At 33.5% G+C, this 17404-nt stretch overlaps 1 protein-coding gene across 2 annotated transcripts in view; it reads left to right on the top strand.

Annotated features, from left to right (window-relative positions):
- The window catches only part of UBE2D1 (ubiquitin conjugating enzyme E2 D1), a 37567-nt gene extending 25417 nt beyond the window's left edge, over nucleotides 1–12150 (top strand). The window contains exons 2-7 of one of the 2 annotated variants that reach the window (XM_032842757.1): nucleotides 3394–3457; nucleotides 3551–3582; nucleotides 6308–6385; nucleotides 7449–7554; nucleotides 10419–10512; nucleotides 11270–12150. In XM_032842757.1, coding sequence (XP_032698648.1) covers nucleotides 3394–3457; nucleotides 3551–3582; nucleotides 6308–6385; nucleotides 7449–7554; nucleotides 10419–10512; nucleotides 11270–11315 — 420 coding nt within the window. In that variant the 3' untranslated portion in view covers nucleotides 11316–12150. Of the gene's footprint in view, nucleotides 1–3393; nucleotides 3458–3550; nucleotides 3583–6307; nucleotides 6386–7448; nucleotides 7555–10418; nucleotides 10513–11258 lie in introns of both variants that reach the window. The other variant, XM_032842748.1, reaches the window with a different exon arrangement.
- The last annotated feature ends 5254 nt before the right edge of the window (nucleotides 12151–17404 follow it).

The following is a 17404-nucleotide window of genomic DNA, read 5'->3' as shown; positions in this document are numbered from 1 at the left end:
TCACACTCTTAGCACATCTCAGAATTCCTCATTTTTCTTTTTTCAGATTTAAGGTCTGTATTTTTGTGGGTGAGGGAGGGTATATTTTGAGCCTTTTGTTTTCTGTTGGTCATTCTGTCTATACCGATGTACCATAGTTTCAGTGACGTATTTCCAAATATAACAGAGTCTGAGAAAGGGATAGAACAGTAGGCATTTAGACTCCTAAAGAGTCTAGGATGTTTAAGTCTCTTCACCTAAGTATTAGTGTCATTATTAGTAAGTAATGACCAGTTTCACTCTGAAGAATGTTTGAGGTACTGTCAGCTGCCACTTTCCTATAATAAGTGGGCTTTAAATAGACAACTTAAGAACCTGACCTTTGCAGTTCAGTTGTGAGGTTTTTGTTTCTCATTCTGAGCTCTAACTGCTCCTAACAGAGGAAGAAGAATCAGAGCACAAAAACATACGAACAAGAAAACCTTGGCTTTTCTATATTATTTTAAGAGATTTGAAAACAGTCTAACATTTGAAATTTAAACATGATTTAAGGCCATTACAAATTATAATTTGGGGTTTTTTGTTAGTATACAATATAAATGTGTATTTATGCATAGGTATGACTTATTCACATATATAGTAGCTCTGTAAAATATATACATGCTAATAAATTCCAGTTTTTTAACTACAGAAATTGATTTTCAAAATAACTAGTTTTCTAGTTAAAATAAGGGCAAAGTCATCCCATTTACCCATTTATACTAATGTTTAGAAAACTCAACATGATTAATATTTTCAGAAGCAACCTCCTAAAAGCCCAGTTTAGAAAACTATTAAATAAAGCACAGTCACTTCAGATGGGTATGTGACTTGGGAACTCCTCCTCCAGTCATTTAAACTGGTTAAATAATTGCATTCTGCTACTAGAGAATTGGGTGGTTTTTATCCACTCCATATTAACATTTACTTGAATGCTTACTATATGTCAGAGATTGCTGTACATTTCACATGTATCGTTTCTCTTGTTATAGAAATTATGGATAAAAGTGGTAATGCCACTTTACATTAAATGAAGGCTTGGAGAGTTAAAAACAAAAAACAAAAAACAATGTTTTGCCCAAGATCATGTGGCAGTGGAGTAATGGTACCATTATCACATTAACCATTATCACTAAGTCAAGGACTGAAATATTCCTCTTTATTTTTTAATTATACTTGGACCAAAGAAGCTGCTCTGTTAGTTAATTATTATCAGGAAGAAGAGTACAGCACTAGCTGTAAAGATAATAGCAACGAAAACAAATGAACGGACCAAGATATATACCGGAGAAGACTTGGAAGAAGGAGACCAGAGTTTGTACTTGGCTCTGTTTTTAGCTTATATATCACTTTCTAAGGAAAGCTTTCACTGCCACATCCTATTCCTTATCTGTCTGTTAGAACACTGAACTCATTGTTGTAATTACCATATTGCATGATTCTCAGGTGCACATATTTTTCATTTTAACATTTCTAAAATCTGGATGCATCTTATAATTGATGTTATCTTAAAATTAGTTGTCAACATTTCTCCTTAATTATTGGTACAAAAAATAAGGATGTGATTTATGGTCGATGGCATCTTAGACTTGATGATATACAATATTTACATGTGTTCCCATGAAAAGGTTTATGTCATCCCAACAGTTTTAAATACCAGGTATATACAGTGATTTTCCAGTTTCTAGTCTAGTCCTCTTTTAAGCTCCAGACCTGTATGTTGAACTACATTTTCCTTCGAAACCACAGGCATCACCAATTCAATATGTCTACTTTCTGAATAAACTTGTCTTTCAGTATTCCCCCATGTCAGTAAATGAATCTATGTTTGTACATTTGTGAAGCTGAAAAGCTACCAGTTTGACTGCCAGGGTGTGAATCCCACTTCCACCTTATACTAGTTATGTGAGGACACTGAGACATGTGTCTGTCTTCATCTGTAAAATGGGGAGCATAATAACACCTATCTCTGAGAGTTGTTGGGACATTAAAACAAGGAGTAAATGTTAGCTGCCACTGATCTTCATGATACATATCTGTGATCTCTCTCCTTAACTGGACATGTAACTCATCCTCAAATCCTATGGGAGGTAAGCCCTTTAAAATATTTCTGTCCACTTTTATCTCATTGCTGCGTCTCCACTCCAAGCCCTCATTTTTCTCACCTATAGTAACTAATAGCTTCTACTCTTTCTCATCTCTAGTCTATTCGATACAAAGATCAGTCAACAATCTTTTAAATCAGATCACACAACTTCTTAAAAACCCACAGTTCTTAGTATGGTGTGTATTGTTCTCAGTTGTCTGCCTAGCCTCTGCCCACTTTTTCAGCCTCATCTTACACTGCTCTACCTCGTAGTGTCACTCATTTCTCCCAAAATGAACTCCCACTCATCCTTTACTTTTCTTTTAGCTGCCACTGCCTCAAAGACATTTTCTGATCTTCCAAACTAAAGTAGTTACCTCAGTCCTAGTGTATGATCTTTTATATTGAATTTATATCTTTCATATTTGGGGTGAAGATAAGGAGGTCGAGTGATTTCCCCAAGGCTTGTAATGCTGATTATGGTAGAACTAGAATGCCAGCTGAGGACCAGCCAACTCTAAACTGTCATTTCCGTGGTCCTTCTTTTGCTTTCTTGAGAACAGAAGAAAGCATATGAATCAATGTGCTAGGCTTCCAAATATGGCCTGACTTCTCTCCTTTCTTTCCATTTAACCTTCAGGTAGGTTGTTCTCTCAATATCCATTTCTTTGGAAGCCATCCCTCCCAAATTAGATTGTAAACCTTTGAAGATGTTCATCTATTCATATGGTATTAATATAACATTCTTCTAGTAGTTCTTATATATACCTAGCAGTTATATAAATTACCTTGTGTACAGTAGATAATGACTGAATATTTTTGTCTTAGGGATGTTAGAGAAAAAAACAGTATTTTTTTTTAAAGATTTTATTTATTTACTTGACAGAGAGAGAGAGAGAGACAGATCACAAGTAGGCAGAGAGGCAGGCAGAGAGAGAGAGGAGGAAGCAGGCTCCCCGCCGAGCAGAGAGCCCGATGCCGGGCTTGATCTCAGGACCCTGAGATCCTGACCTGAGCCGAAGGCAGAGGCTTTAACCCACTGAGCCACCCAGGTGCCCCCAAAACAGTATTTTAATCCATTTAATTTATTCAGGGTTTGGTGATATTTCATGAAAGAATTTAGTACTTGCCATACTCTTCTACCAATCAGTAACTACATTTTCTGTTTTCATATTTTGAATAGAACTGCCTCAAATTTAATTTTAAAGTAAATAGTTCGTGTCTTCATAGATTATTATGCTTGTTTCACTAGAAAAACAATTAACCTAAGTATTTTTGCTTTGCTTCAGGAATTAAGTGATCTACAACGAGACCCACCTGCTCATTGTTCCGCTGGACCCGTGGGGGATGACTGTAAGCTTTGCTGTCTTGCTAGGATTTTGCTACCATTAATAATATAGGTTTGAACGTTTGTTAATGACTCCAAAACTCCTTTGTTTGTTTCAGTGTTCCACTGGCAAGCAACTATTATGGGACCTGTAAGTATGATTTATATATGTGAAATTAATTTTCTCAGCCATACCTCATTCTCACCATTTCACCTTTGATGAGATGTTTGTGGCTAAGGTTGAGTTTTCATGTACTCTGAACACTCAGGAAGCAAAATACAATGAAAGGATTTTTGATGATTTTCTGGAGCACTGGTGGCAAATCACTTGTTTGGATCACTTTGATGTTTCCCTTTGACAAATCCCTGGTCATTACACATAGTCATGGATCACCCACCATTTGCACCCAGGCTATATGTTATACATTTGCTTTATCTGTTTTTAAGCACAAAAGTCAGTTGTTCAGAACCCAGTATAATTACCCTCACATCAATAATTTTTATAAAAGAAAAAAATAGTAATTTTAGTAGGGTAAAAATGACTCTAATTAACTCAGCAGTGGAATACCTGCAAGCAACAAGCACCAGTTTTCAGTAACTCTTCACTGTTCCTGTGTGTGAGAGGGAACTGGTAAGATAACTGCAACAGATCTGTCTTTGCCAACTTCTGAATTTGTTGTTTTTAGTTTTGTTGTATTGTACTGAACTCAGAATTACCCATTTTATGACTGGCTTTACTTAACACTTACTACCCTTGTTAAGATTTTTTCTTTCTGTACCTAGAGGCAGTTATGACTTGAAACAGACTTTTCTTATTGTGCACAAAAATCTGATTGCATAGGAATGGGCATTGACTACTTTCTGGGTGAGAATATACATACTAGTAACCTGTTTACATGAACATCATTCTTTCCCTCCCCTGAAAGAATTTTATCTAGTAAGGCATAGAGGTTTTAATCATATTACTTGTGTTTCACTTTTAAAAACAAATACTGAATTTTCAGAGCAGGAGTCTTGGGCAAATGTCTAAAATTACTAAACTGTTATGTTAAGTTAGTTTTTTCTAAGGGTAAAATGCAATATATTTAAAGAACAACTTGAAGAATCTAATTACTTGTTTTTCATTGCTTACTAAGAACCTTCAAAATACTATTATTTATTTATTTATTTATTAAAGATTTTATTTATTTGACAGACAGAGATCACAAGTAGGCAGAGAGAGAGGAAGGGAGGCAGGCTCCCCGCTGAGCAGAGAGCCCAATGTAGGGCTCGATCCAAGGACCCTGTGATCATGACCTGAACCAAAGGCAGAGGCTTTAACCCACTGAGCCACCCAGGCACCCCAAAATACTATTATTTAAAGGCCCACCCTTACCATTTGAATTATAGCCCTTCACAGATATTCCTTAGATGAATCACATGTAGCAAATGGTTACAATTATGTTACTCATACCCCCTTTATTTTAGTAATGCAAACATGCCACTCTCTAATATCATTTGAATTCATTTACATTTTCTACATTCCCTTTAACTTTTGAAGAACTAGAATTAAACTATATATAGTTAGAATAATTATACAGTGTAGTTCTCTAATGTATATGCAGACACTTGAGGAAGTAATGATAGTTTTGCTGTTATTATCAAAGTGGTACTATAACATGATAACATTAAAAATTTAATTAAATATTAAGGAGGGGCACCTGGGTGGCTCAGTTGGTTAAGCATTTGACTTTGGCTTAGGTCATGATCTCAGGGTCCTGGGATTTAGCCCTATGTTATGCTTGTCCCTCTGTTCCTCCCCCTGCTCATGCCCTCTTTCTCAAATAAATAAATTATATATATGTAAGTAGATATATGAATATACGTGTGTGTGTGTGTGTGTGTATACACACACACATATATATAGGAATATATATGTGTGTGTGTATATATATATGAAGGAATATATATAAAGGAATTAAAATAGATTTTACCTTTATTCTTTATCATTTTTTTCTTGCTTGTAATATTAAATGTATTTTCTAACTGCCATAAAGAAACATGGCCAAATTTAAATTCTTCCTATAAAGTTGGTTCCTAATTTGATTCAATGACTATTGAATTTATCTAGTTTTATTTTGAGCTTTTTTGTGTTTTCCACATTCTATTGTAAACTGTTACTAAGTGAAGATTGGAGGTCTGAATTGTGTGTCATGTAGCCTTTCATTTTTATAACTTGGTCTTTTTATTTCATTTCTATTCTTGCCCCTTAAAGGACGAACCATTGGTGCCCCTCCGTAGCTCAGTCAGTTAAGCGTGCTGACTATTGATTTCCACTCAGGTCTGATCTCAGGATCATGGGATCAATTTCCATGTCAGTTTCCCTGCTCAGTGAGGAGTCTGTTCAGGATTGTCTTTCCCCCTCTGCCCCTCCCCCTGCTTGCACTCTCTCTAAAATAAATAAATCTTAAAAAAAAAATATGACCATCAGATCTTAAGTTTTATAAATAAGAAGGTAAATAAATATTAGCCCAAACCCTGTTTCCCATACTGATTACTGCTGCGGAAAATTCTTCTTTTTCTCAAAGCAATCGTGTGTTTATACTAATCTATAAAACTCTAGACTCATAAAAAGATCTGTTTAGGTAAGTCACACCACTGTGTGTGTCCTATTTTTGTGTTTAACTTTGATGTCGTCATGATTATTGAAGATTCTTCCTTCATACCTGCAAAGGGAAACCTGTTTTCAAGGTAAATGATTTGAACTTAGGACAGAATGATGGCTTTTTTTCTTTCCCCCAAATCAGTTTGGGGGGAAATCATCTTAGGTTACTAAATAAATACAGTAATCACTAAATAAATATAGTAATCACTAATGCAAATATTTGTAATTTCAGCCTGATAGCGCCTATCAAGGTGGAGTCTTCTTCCTCACTGTACATTTTCCGACAGACTATCCTTTTAAGCCACCAAAGGTATTTTCGTTTTTATGATTGATTTGACTCTTTGTCAGAGATTTTACTCTCTACCCCAAGATATGTACATGATGTCACAGACTGTGGGTAGCTTAGCATGTTCAAACTATTCTGTAAAATCACTGAATTTAAAATATGCTTATTCAAATATTGGACTATATCTGTAAAACAAAAGGCAGTATCTATTATATGACAAATTAGCTTCCTTACCTTTTTTTCCCCTCCTCCTTAGATATATGTAGTTTGGGAAGTTTTTTTATGGTCAAGAATCACACTTTTGTATTCAGGGGATTATCTTTGAAAGTTGACCCTATTTCTCAGTTCTTAAGTTGTTATTCAACAAAAATTTATTGAGTACCTCCAGTGTTCTGTTAACACTGGGGAATACAAAAACAAATGTGACACAGTCCCTTTATTAAGTGTGGTAAGAAAAATAAAAACATTTCCTTATTACATTAAATTTAGACTGGATCTGAAGAGGAAATAAATGATGGTGATATCAAGGAGGGAGAAGTTTATTAACAAATATTTCCACTCCGAATAATTATTTTAGATTTTTAAAAACACCTGACTAACATTATATATATGAAACAATGTAACAACAACTCTTGTGGAAGATTAGAATTCTTAGCAGATCCCTTAGGATAGATAACAGGCTGAGGACCCTCAACTTTCTTCTGGAACAGGGTCAGCACTCTATTTTTAGATTCATTGTCATTTGTAGGTATCAATGATAATCAAATTAAGAAATGGATTACTTTGAGGGATGATGAAACCCATGGTTAATTACTCCAGGTACTACTCAGGCAGTCATATCAGCTAATATAGATTTATTTATTATATTCCAAAATACTTCTCAGTTCCAGGGGGCCAAGGGGAAACTGACTATTTGCTTTCACACTCCCAGGAGCTAAAACTATGTGCACAAAGTAGATGCTCAATTTGTTGTTGAATTTCTCCTCTAAGGTCATGTAAAATTGAGGACATTTTACCCTAGAGCAGATTGGTTCTGTTTTGTTCATCGTTTGTGGGTTGTCACGTTCTTGTTTTGTTTTATTTATAGATTGCTTTCACAACAAAAATTTACCATCCAAACATAAACAGTAATGGAAGTATTTGTCTGGATATCCTGAGGTCACAATGGTCACCAGCTCTGACTGTATCAAAAGGTAATTTTATTTACCAGATTTATAACTATTCATAACAGTGAGACAAGAAAAATATAGCAGAACGATCTAGGGACTAAAGTTTAAAAAAAAAAACAATTTACTGTTTTCTCCTGCTTTGATTTTGCTTTGCTTTCATAGCTCTTCTATTACTCTTTTGCTTTTGTCAGTTAGTGTGATGTGGTTAATGGTCAAATCTTAATAATAAAATGAGACAAATTTAAATATGTTAGAACTAGAAATTTGGTTGAGGCTACTGACATTTTACCCCTTTAGTTTGGGCTTTAAAGAGAGAGACAGAGTGAAAATAAGATTTTAGGATCAGTTATGCCGTTTATTAAATAGTATTGTTAATGTAATGAGTAAAGCTTTACATCTCTTACTTCATCTAAGAAGACACATTTCACACTTTAGAATAATGCAGTATATTTATTAGGATGTTAGTCTAAACTTTTAATAACCAATAGCATTATTTATGACTGATAACATAATCCATGTGGATTCTCAGCTTTAACAGATACATACTTTTTTCTTGCTAAATTATCAGGTGTATATGTAGACCTTCTAGTACCTAGCCAATAGTTTCTGCTGTGCTAGCCCTCTTAATTCATGTCTTGTTTCTCCAGCAGAAGAGAACCCAACCATTAGAAAATACTGTTTTGAGTTAGAAGCTCCTGCCTCTGAAGTAATTTGGTAGTTTTCCCTTTTTATAAAATTTAAGAAAATTATTTCTCTTGAAGGATTCAGGGGAGGAATGAACCTGTGCTCATTTAAAAAAATCTTTTTAATAAATGCTACTTGCATGTTTAACTTATTTTTAAAAGTGATTAGGTTTTTAGGAAGCAGGGTCCACAGCGATAATATTTCAAATATTAGGTAAGTAGTAGCCCTTCACATCAGCTAGTTATTATGAATGGCAGTTTTTCTGACCTAAAGTGTTTGTATAAAATGTTCATGTTGATTCTAGTGTCTTTTTAAAAATCACATAGTATAACTGTTATGTACTGGATGCAAGAAAGTTTTTGTGTCACAGGATTATTCAAATTAATATACTCTTTCCTGGAATGGAAATGGAAATGTAATTCATTTGGTGTAAGTGGTTAAGTACTTACACATACAAAAGAAATGGCAGACTGCCAGATATTGAGCACTAATTTTCTAACATCGGTAGCTTTTTATAAATATTAATTAGTATTCTTGGCTTCTGGAAACTGCCCTTGAAGAAGAATTTCAAGTAGCCTCACTGTCCTCATATGTAAAATAAGGATTATAGGAGTATTACCATGTAAGGTCACTATGCATCTGGCACATAGAAGACATTCGACTGAATGTTAACTATTATTACCTTTTTCTTTATCTTAAAACATTTGATTTGTGTACATTGTAGTGAAATCAGGGCACATTGCTTTTGGCAGCAGGAGTGGGAAATGAGGAACTTCCCTCTTGCCTTATTTTATAAGGTAGCTTATACTTTGCTTATTTGTACATTTTCTACTTTTTTATATTTTAAATGTCTTATTTCGCTTTCTATTGTGAGTTTAGCCTGGAACCTCTGGAGATGTGAGCCTAGATAATCTACCCTAATAGTTTAATATAAAAGGCTTAAAATTTCAGTAGGCAGATGGAAGATAAGGAAGATGAATAAAATACTAATTTTTTTCATTAGCCCTTAGCAACTCCCTTTCTGTGTTATTTAAGAAATCAACTCTGCTTTATAAATTTGCTTGTGGATTTGTAAGAGTAGGAAAAGATAAAGGAACATAGTAGAACATCTTGAAATGTTCTTCCAAAGATTCCTCGTACACCCTCAGAAGTCATGGCATGCAATCATAACAGACAAATCAGGAACCAGAGTCCTTGTTCCTTACTTTTTCAGATACTTAAATTTTTTTTAAGAATGTAGCTATTTGAATTAGTATTTTGATGTGGGAAGAAACAACTACTTTTATAATTTTCACTTATATTTTAAAACATACAAGTTATGTATTGATAATTGTTCACATTATTTTTAAATGAGTGTGATACAAATAATGTACATGGAATAAAAGATTCATTGAAAAAAACATGAGAAATTTCTTTGTAAGCAAACTGTAGCACTAAGCCAAAGTAAAAAAAGTGCATAAACAATGAGTCCAAAATGGTTTGGACTGTTAACTGCAATTTGTTTGCTGTACTTTAATTGATTAGAGCATAGATTTTCTGCATTAAAATAAAATAAAAAATGAATGGTTTCCTTATTAAAGTACAAAAGTATCTTTAAAAAATACCTAGGGAAGCCTGGGTGGCTCAGTTGGTTAAGTATCTGCCTTTGGTTCAGATCATGATCCTAGGCAGGGTCCTAAGTTTGAGTCCCTCATTGGGCTCCTTCCTCAGCAGGGAGCCTGCCTCACCCTCTGCCTGCTGCTCCCCTGCTTGTGTGCTCTTTTCCTCATATCAATAAATAAAATCTTAAAAAAAAAATACCTAAAGTTAGGATGCTGTTCTAAAAATGTTTTGATTAGGTACCATATTTGGCATATGTATGTGTTACCTAAAATTATTTTTATAGAGAACTCTTCAGATTAAATGTTTAGTTACTTTATAAATGTACATTTTTTAAATAAGTAGAAATTCAAGTAAAATTTAAAACTTCAAAAGTTATAGTGATTTTGTATTATATACATTGTATGCTAATTTTATAATTTCTAATTAAAAATTAGAATATTTGCTCCTTAGCAAAGTTAGTCTAAAAAGTAATTTAACATGCTCATTAGATTTTGTTTTCTTTATAATTTCATTGTCTATATTCAGTAAAAGTGTTTTCATGTATGTAATTGTTATAAAGCAGAAAGATCATTATCTGATGTGATGTTCTTTTTTCAATCTAGTTTTATTGTCCATATGTTCTCTACTTTGTGATCCTAATCCAGATGACCCCTTAGTACCAGATATTGCACAAATCTATAAATCAGACAAAGAAAAGTAAGTGTTTACTTATATAAGTTTCTGCCTGGGTGTATTTCTGTATGGTCTGCCAAAACATAAGTATTATCAATATATTTAAGTACATTTAATTGTGTTAACTGTACTAAGTTTATCTATCTTTATTAGTCTTTTTACAAACTTTTTACAAACTTATACTAAGTTTGCCTATCTTTATTAGTCTTTTTACAAGAGATATTATTCCTTCCCATACAGTGTTTAGTCTTTTACTATTTAATAGTACATGTTCTGCATTTGTGTAATATGTCTGTTTTTTGATAGGAGAGAACCATATATATAGTTCTGGGTAGTAAATTTAAAATTAAAGAATTTGATAATTGGAAAGCCTTGAATATTTTTCTCCCAGGAAAAGAAGTTATCCCTAACCCCCTCCAAACTGACCCAATTTTCAAGCTGTTTCATCTTGCTGGAACCATTGATTCATTTGCATTTTATAGGTGATGCCCATTCAGGGTTGGCTTTTATAGACTTCTGTTAGAAATTGATTTCTTATTTTGTTGTTTATAATTTAGGCATGTTTCTGTATTGGTTGTAGAGAAATCCATCAGTTAAAAAATCACTTGTTGTTTTCTATTTTATTTAATATATGAACCTAAGTCACATTGACTCAATAATTGGCGTATGAATAATTATTGCAATTAAGTGTAAAAAGGTAGAGCGTACAGTTTTATATAAATAGTTCTTCTAAAAGATTCATTTTGTCTGTTTTTATTATATCCCTTTTGTATACCTACAGATACAACAGACATGCAAGAGAATGGACTCAGAAATATGCAATGTAAAGTCAAAAAAAATTTCATATATACCAGAGTACTGTAAAATCTAGGTTTTTTTCAACATTAGCAGTAAATTGAGCACTGTTTACTGTTTCATTGTATCATGAAATCCTTTGATTTTTACCCATTTTACATGTATTTCTGAAGCAAGACAAAACAAACTTCCAAAAATACCCTTCAGACTGTGATGAGAGCATTTGTCATTTTGTATGCATTGAGAAAGACATTTATTATGGTTTTTAAGATACTTGGACATCTGCATCTTCAGCTTACAAGATCTGCAATGCATCTGAAAAGCAACCAAATTATTTTTTGCTGAAACTAAATGTTTTTACATGAGAAATGCTGTATGTGTTGTCTAAGATGTCATCAGTTTTATAAATCTGTATTCAGATTCATTCTTTGTTAGCTCACTTTATAATTTGTATTTTTTTACTGTATAGACTAAATATATTCTATTTACATGTATGTCAACTCATTACCTTTTTCCTGTGAACAGTATTGAAAAAACCCAACAGCTGGTAATTAAATGAATTAACTGTCTGTCTCCCTTGTCTTAGGGTAATCGGTAGATTGATTGCAGATTTCTTAAACCTGAAAGGATCTTTACACTGTAATTCTCAGTATCCTGATTATGGAGAAACACTTGTTTTGATTTTGTTATACTTGACTTAACTTTATCGCAATGTGAATTAATTGCACTGCTAAGTAGGAAGATGTGTAACTTTTATTTGTTGCTACTCACATTTGAGTTTTTCTTCTGTATAGGCAATGTTATATTGACACCTTTTACAGATATTAATGTAGCTTTTTCCATATAAATAAAATGCTTTTTCTACTATTTGTCTTGATTACTTAAAGAAATAAATTATCTATAAGTAAGGATCAAAACTATAAAATTTTGCATGCAAATTAATTCCAAATTGTGCAAATGAGGTCTATTGTATTTGATATTCATTGCCATTAATTATATAAATTTTATTGCTTTAGATTTGTATTTGTTTACCATATTATTAGTCTAGGGGATGGAACACATTGGACTCTTATTATAGAAGAGAATTTAGAATAAGTTGGGGTTTGTCTTGGATCACATTTTAAGTGAATCATTTACTAAGGTACTGTGATGAGTATAAGGCAGTGTCACCCACACTGAAGAAAGTATTGACCTGAAAAATAGTTTAATTATTAAAATGCCCCTCTAGGTAGAATGGACATTGTAATTTCTTAACATTTTAAAATCTAGAATTTTTAAAATAGCAGTTTAGTGCCATCACAGTTTGAAAGAAGACATCCATTTTTTACTATAGATGTTATAAAGAAAATTCTAAAACGATGCTTTCCTCTGTTTTTATAAATTTCCGGTTAAAAGTGGCTTAAATAAGCAGGTTATCTTTGCAGATTTTAAAGAAAGCTAGAAAGTTCTAATGTTCTAACTTGGAAAAAAAAATACATTTCTAATTATTTAGCATGCTTACCAAACTTTGAGTGAGTGTCATTTTTAAGAAGAGTTGTAGCTCTTTGGATTATTGCAGTAGCTGTGTAAGTGTGCAAGAATCTGTGATGGATGTAGTCATTAGTAAAGCATTTAAATCACTTAAGTATTTTACCATGGATCATTATTATTAAAGCACAAAATAACCCATTGTTAGAACATGTGTTTTTATAAATGAGTGTAAAAATATTTAAATGAATTGTGAAATTGATGTTTAAGAAAATATAGGTTTAAAAAGTAACTATATTAAGTAATGTCTTGAAACAAACATATCATGAAAAACACTGCTTTACTAGGTATATGATTATAAGCTACATTCACCCAGAATTTGAACACTCAAGTTCATTAGATTTAAATATTTAGTATATTTTGATAGTAAAGGATTTTGTTTCTTGAATATCTTTCACTTTTTTAAAAACTTTGATTTGTGTGACATTTATTTTTGGAAGTGTCTTTTTTTTCCTTTATTAAAAGTTTTGAAACTCACCTAATTCTTGTTTGCCTTTGCTTATACCTGAATTGTGTGACCAGACTCCAGAGGAGTGAGCACAAGTTCTCATATTAAATAAAAACCTTAAGAATTCTGTGGTGACATAATGATGGGCCAAGTCACCATTTTAGCTCTGTCATTTTTGCTTAATTCTGAGAAGGATATATCACTTACCTTTTAGAACTACAAGTCTGAAGTCAGGGGCCTTCCTCCATAAGGTAACCATTGATTTAGGGACCCTTGGAATGAGAAAAACAGGTAGTCTTTTGGAGTTTTGGATAGTACCTCTTGAAGTCTTGGGTATCTCAAGACGGTTAAAAACGATATCCAAGTTGAATTCTGGGCACTTGTAAATGTCACATACAGTAAGTCAGAGCTACAAGTTGTAAGGGCAGCCTCACCCTCATCTCCCATATTTGCATATGATTCCTGAAGTACAGACTTTCTACTTGCCTCTGTAAAGCATTTATAATTATTCATTTTTTATTTAAGTTTTCCCTCTCATCCCCTTAATCCTTAAACTATTTAGGGAAAATTTAAAATTTAAAATGTACTTTGTAGATCAACTACTTATCAGTTGCAAAGGATCATAAGGTATCACATGAGAAATACAGAGCACAAGGGCAACCTAAGACTTAATATTCAAAAGTGTAACTTTTCAAAAAAAATTTGATAAAAATACCACATGTAGTTTTCCATTTCTTTTATTACTTTATTCCATGATCAGTTTGTACGTGATTCAGCCATTGATGTTTTGCAGGATCTTGCTTTCACAGTTCTGTGTTTTGGGGGAATTAATTTTCCTCTCAGATTAAAAGAGATTCTTGGTAATGAAACTATTTATATCATTTTATTTGTTGGTAGTCAATGTCCAGTTCAGTCAATGTTTTGAGTTCTGCTGTAGAATCATCAGTCCTGTTACGAGGACCAGCCATGGAAAATGTGATCAATGCTTTAGCTAAGGCCGTATAAATAGAGCTTCAGTGTATTCAAATTGTTGGATTTGGTCTGTGAAAATACAACAGTACTGCTTATCTTTTTAGTTTAAATCGTTTAAGTGATTGTCATTAATAAAATAATAACACACCTGAACTTCAGAAGTTCAGTTTTATTACTCATCAGCTGTAAACTAGGACTTTCAATTTTATTCCCTTTAAACAGGGGCTTAAATGCAATTCATTAGTCCTAAAGTATAATGCACGTCATTTGTGGAAGTTCTCATTTTTTAAATAAGCTTTTTTCTCTTACTGTTCTACAGATAAGAAGAGATTCATCTAATTTCACTTGTAAAAATTGCTGTGTGTGGATAATTAGTCATTCCTACTTCTTTTTTTTTTTTTTTTTTTTTTGTACTGAATGATGTCGGTAAACTCTTCTCAAACAGTTGGCATGCTTTCACCAGGAGTTTTTTCAGTAATAGTGCCAATTAAGAATTTGTGGACAGCTGGTATTTTTTGGTTGTAGAAATAATCTATAATGTAAAAGTATGTTCATGACAAAATAGCATTACATCTCTTATTTGTATTATATTGCATTGTCCTGTTATATATAAGAAGGTGGTTTTAAATTGTTCATAAATTGAACAAATAGAAGGAGGGAATATTCACCTAAAATATTAGCATTTAGAAGGATTTTTGTATAATAAGATATGGTTCTTTAAAAGCTTACTTTAGCACACTTGCTTTCTACTGTAGAAGAAGGGATGCGTCTTTCTTAGGAGGACATAAGTTGCTTTTATTATGCTGACAGATATGTAAGATCTGAGCTATGCTTTCCCCATATAATTTGTTTCTGTGAAGATCTCTTTACTTCCAAAGATCACTATGAAATAGAGTATTGTAAACTCTTAATATACATATCGTGGGGTACAGTTGTGACACCACTTGTGTTGGCACTTCTAACCAACTAATTTTTTAATTTTTTAATTTTTTGTTGTGTTATGTTAGTCGCCATTGAGGACATCATTAGTTTTGATGTAGTGTTCCAAGATTCATTGTTTACGTATAACACCCAGTGCTCCATGCAATCCATGCCCTCCTTAATACCCATCACTGGGATCACCTATCCCCTCCTCCTCCTCCCTCTAAAACCCTCAGTTTATTTCTCGAGTCCACAAGTCTTTCATCTTCCTCTCTGATTCCCCTCTTCCCTTTTCCCTTCCTTTTCCTAATATCCTCCATGCTATTCCTTATGTTCCATAAGTAAGTGAAACCATATAATTGACTTTCTCTGCTTGACTTTTTCACTCAGCATGATCTCCTTGAGTCTCGTCCACATTGATGCAAAAGTTGGGTATTCATCCTTTCTGATGACTGAGTAATATTCTATTGTATACATGAACCACATCTTTATCCATTTGTCTGTTAAAGGACATCTCTACTCGTTCCACAGTTTGGCTATTGTGGACATTGCTGCTACCTACTTTGGAACGCATATGGCCCTTCTTTGCACTACATCTGTATCTTTGGGTTAAATACCCAGTAGTGCAATCACCAGGTCATAAGGTAGCTCTATTTTTAAGTTTTTGAGGAACCTCAACACTCTTTTCCAAAGTGGCTACACCAACTTGCATCCTATCAACATTGTAAGAGCATTCCCCTTTCTCCACATCCTCTCCAACATTTGTTGTTTCTTGCCTTGTTTTTTGCCATTGTAACTGGTATAAGGTGCTATCTCATTGTGATTTTGATTTGAATCTCCCTCATGGCTGGTGATGATGAACATTTTTTCATGAGTCTGTTAGTCATTTGTATGTCTTCATTGGAGAAGTGTCTGTTCATGTCTTCTGCTCATGTTTTGACTTAATTATTTGTTTTTTGGGTGTTGAGTTTGAGAAGTTCTTTATAGATCTTGTCTATCAGCCCTTTGTCTGGAGTGTCATTTGTGAATATCTTCTCCCATTCCGTGGGTTGCCTCTTTGTTTTGTTGACTGTTTCCTTTGCTGTGCAGAAGATTTTGATCTTGATGAAGTCCCAAAAGTTCATTTTTGCTTTTGTTTCCATTGCCTTTGGAGACGTGTCTTGAAAGAAGTTGCTGTGGCTGAGGTTACTGCCTACGTTCTCCTCTAGGATTTTGATGGATTCATGTCTCACATTGAGGTCTTTCATCCATTTAGAGTTTATCTTTGTGTATGGTGTAAGAGAATGGTTGAGTTTCATTCTTCTGTATGTAGCTGTCCAGTTTTCATTGCAAAATTTATTGAAGAGACTTTTTTCTCTTGGATATTTTCCCCTGCTTTGTTGAAGATTATTTGACCATAGCATTGAGGGTCCATATATGGGTTCTCTGTTCTGTTCCCACTGGTCTGTGGTGTCTGTTTCTGTGTCAGTAACATGCTGTCTTGGTGATCACAGCTCTGTAATAAACCTTGAAATCAGGCAACATGATGCCCCCAGTTTTGTTGTTCTTTTTCAACATTTCCTTGATGATTCAGGGTCTTTCCTGGTTCCATGCAAATTTTAGGATTGTTTGTTCCAGCACTTTGAAAAATGCCAATTGCATTTTGATTGGGATGGTGTTGAAAGTATAGATTGCTCTGGGCAGCATAGACATTTTAACAATATTTATTCTTCTGACCCATGAGCATGGAATGTTTTTTCTATCTTTTAGTGTCTTCTTCAATTTCCTTCATGAGTGTTCTGTAGTTCCTAGAGTATAGATCCTTTACCACTTTGGTTAGGTTTATTTCAAGGTATCTTATAGTTTTTGGTGCTATTGTAAAGGGAATTGATTCTCTAATTTCTCATTCTGCAGTTTCATTGTTAGTGTATAAGAAAGCCGCTGATTTCTGTGCATTGATTTTTGTCTCCTTCCACATTACTGAATTGCCGTATGAGTTCTAGTAATTTGGGGCTAGAGTCTTTTGGGTTTTCCACATTAAGTATCATGTCATCTGCAAAGAGATGGAGTTTGACTTCTTTTTTGCCAATTTGAATACCTTTTATTTTTGTTGTTGTTGTTGTTGTTGTCTGATTTGCTGTTGCTAGGACTTCTAGTACTATGTTGAACAATAGTGGTGAGAGTGGGCATCCTTGTCATGTTCCTGATCTTAAAGGAAAGGCTGTCAGCTTTTCCCCATTGAGGATGATATTCGTTATGAGTTTTCATGGATGG

Source organism: Lontra canadensis, unplaced genomic scaffold, assembly GCF_010015895.1.
Source record: "Lontra canadensis isolate GAN:19392208 unplaced genomic scaffold, GSC_riverotter_1.0 scaffold3, whole genome shotgun sequence".
NCBI classification, from domain to species: domain Eukaryota; kingdom Metazoa; phylum Chordata; class Mammalia; order Carnivora; family Mustelidae; genus Lontra; species Lontra canadensis.
Note: the sequence above shows the minus strand (reverse complement) of the source record. Positions and strands in the feature narration are given on the sequence as shown.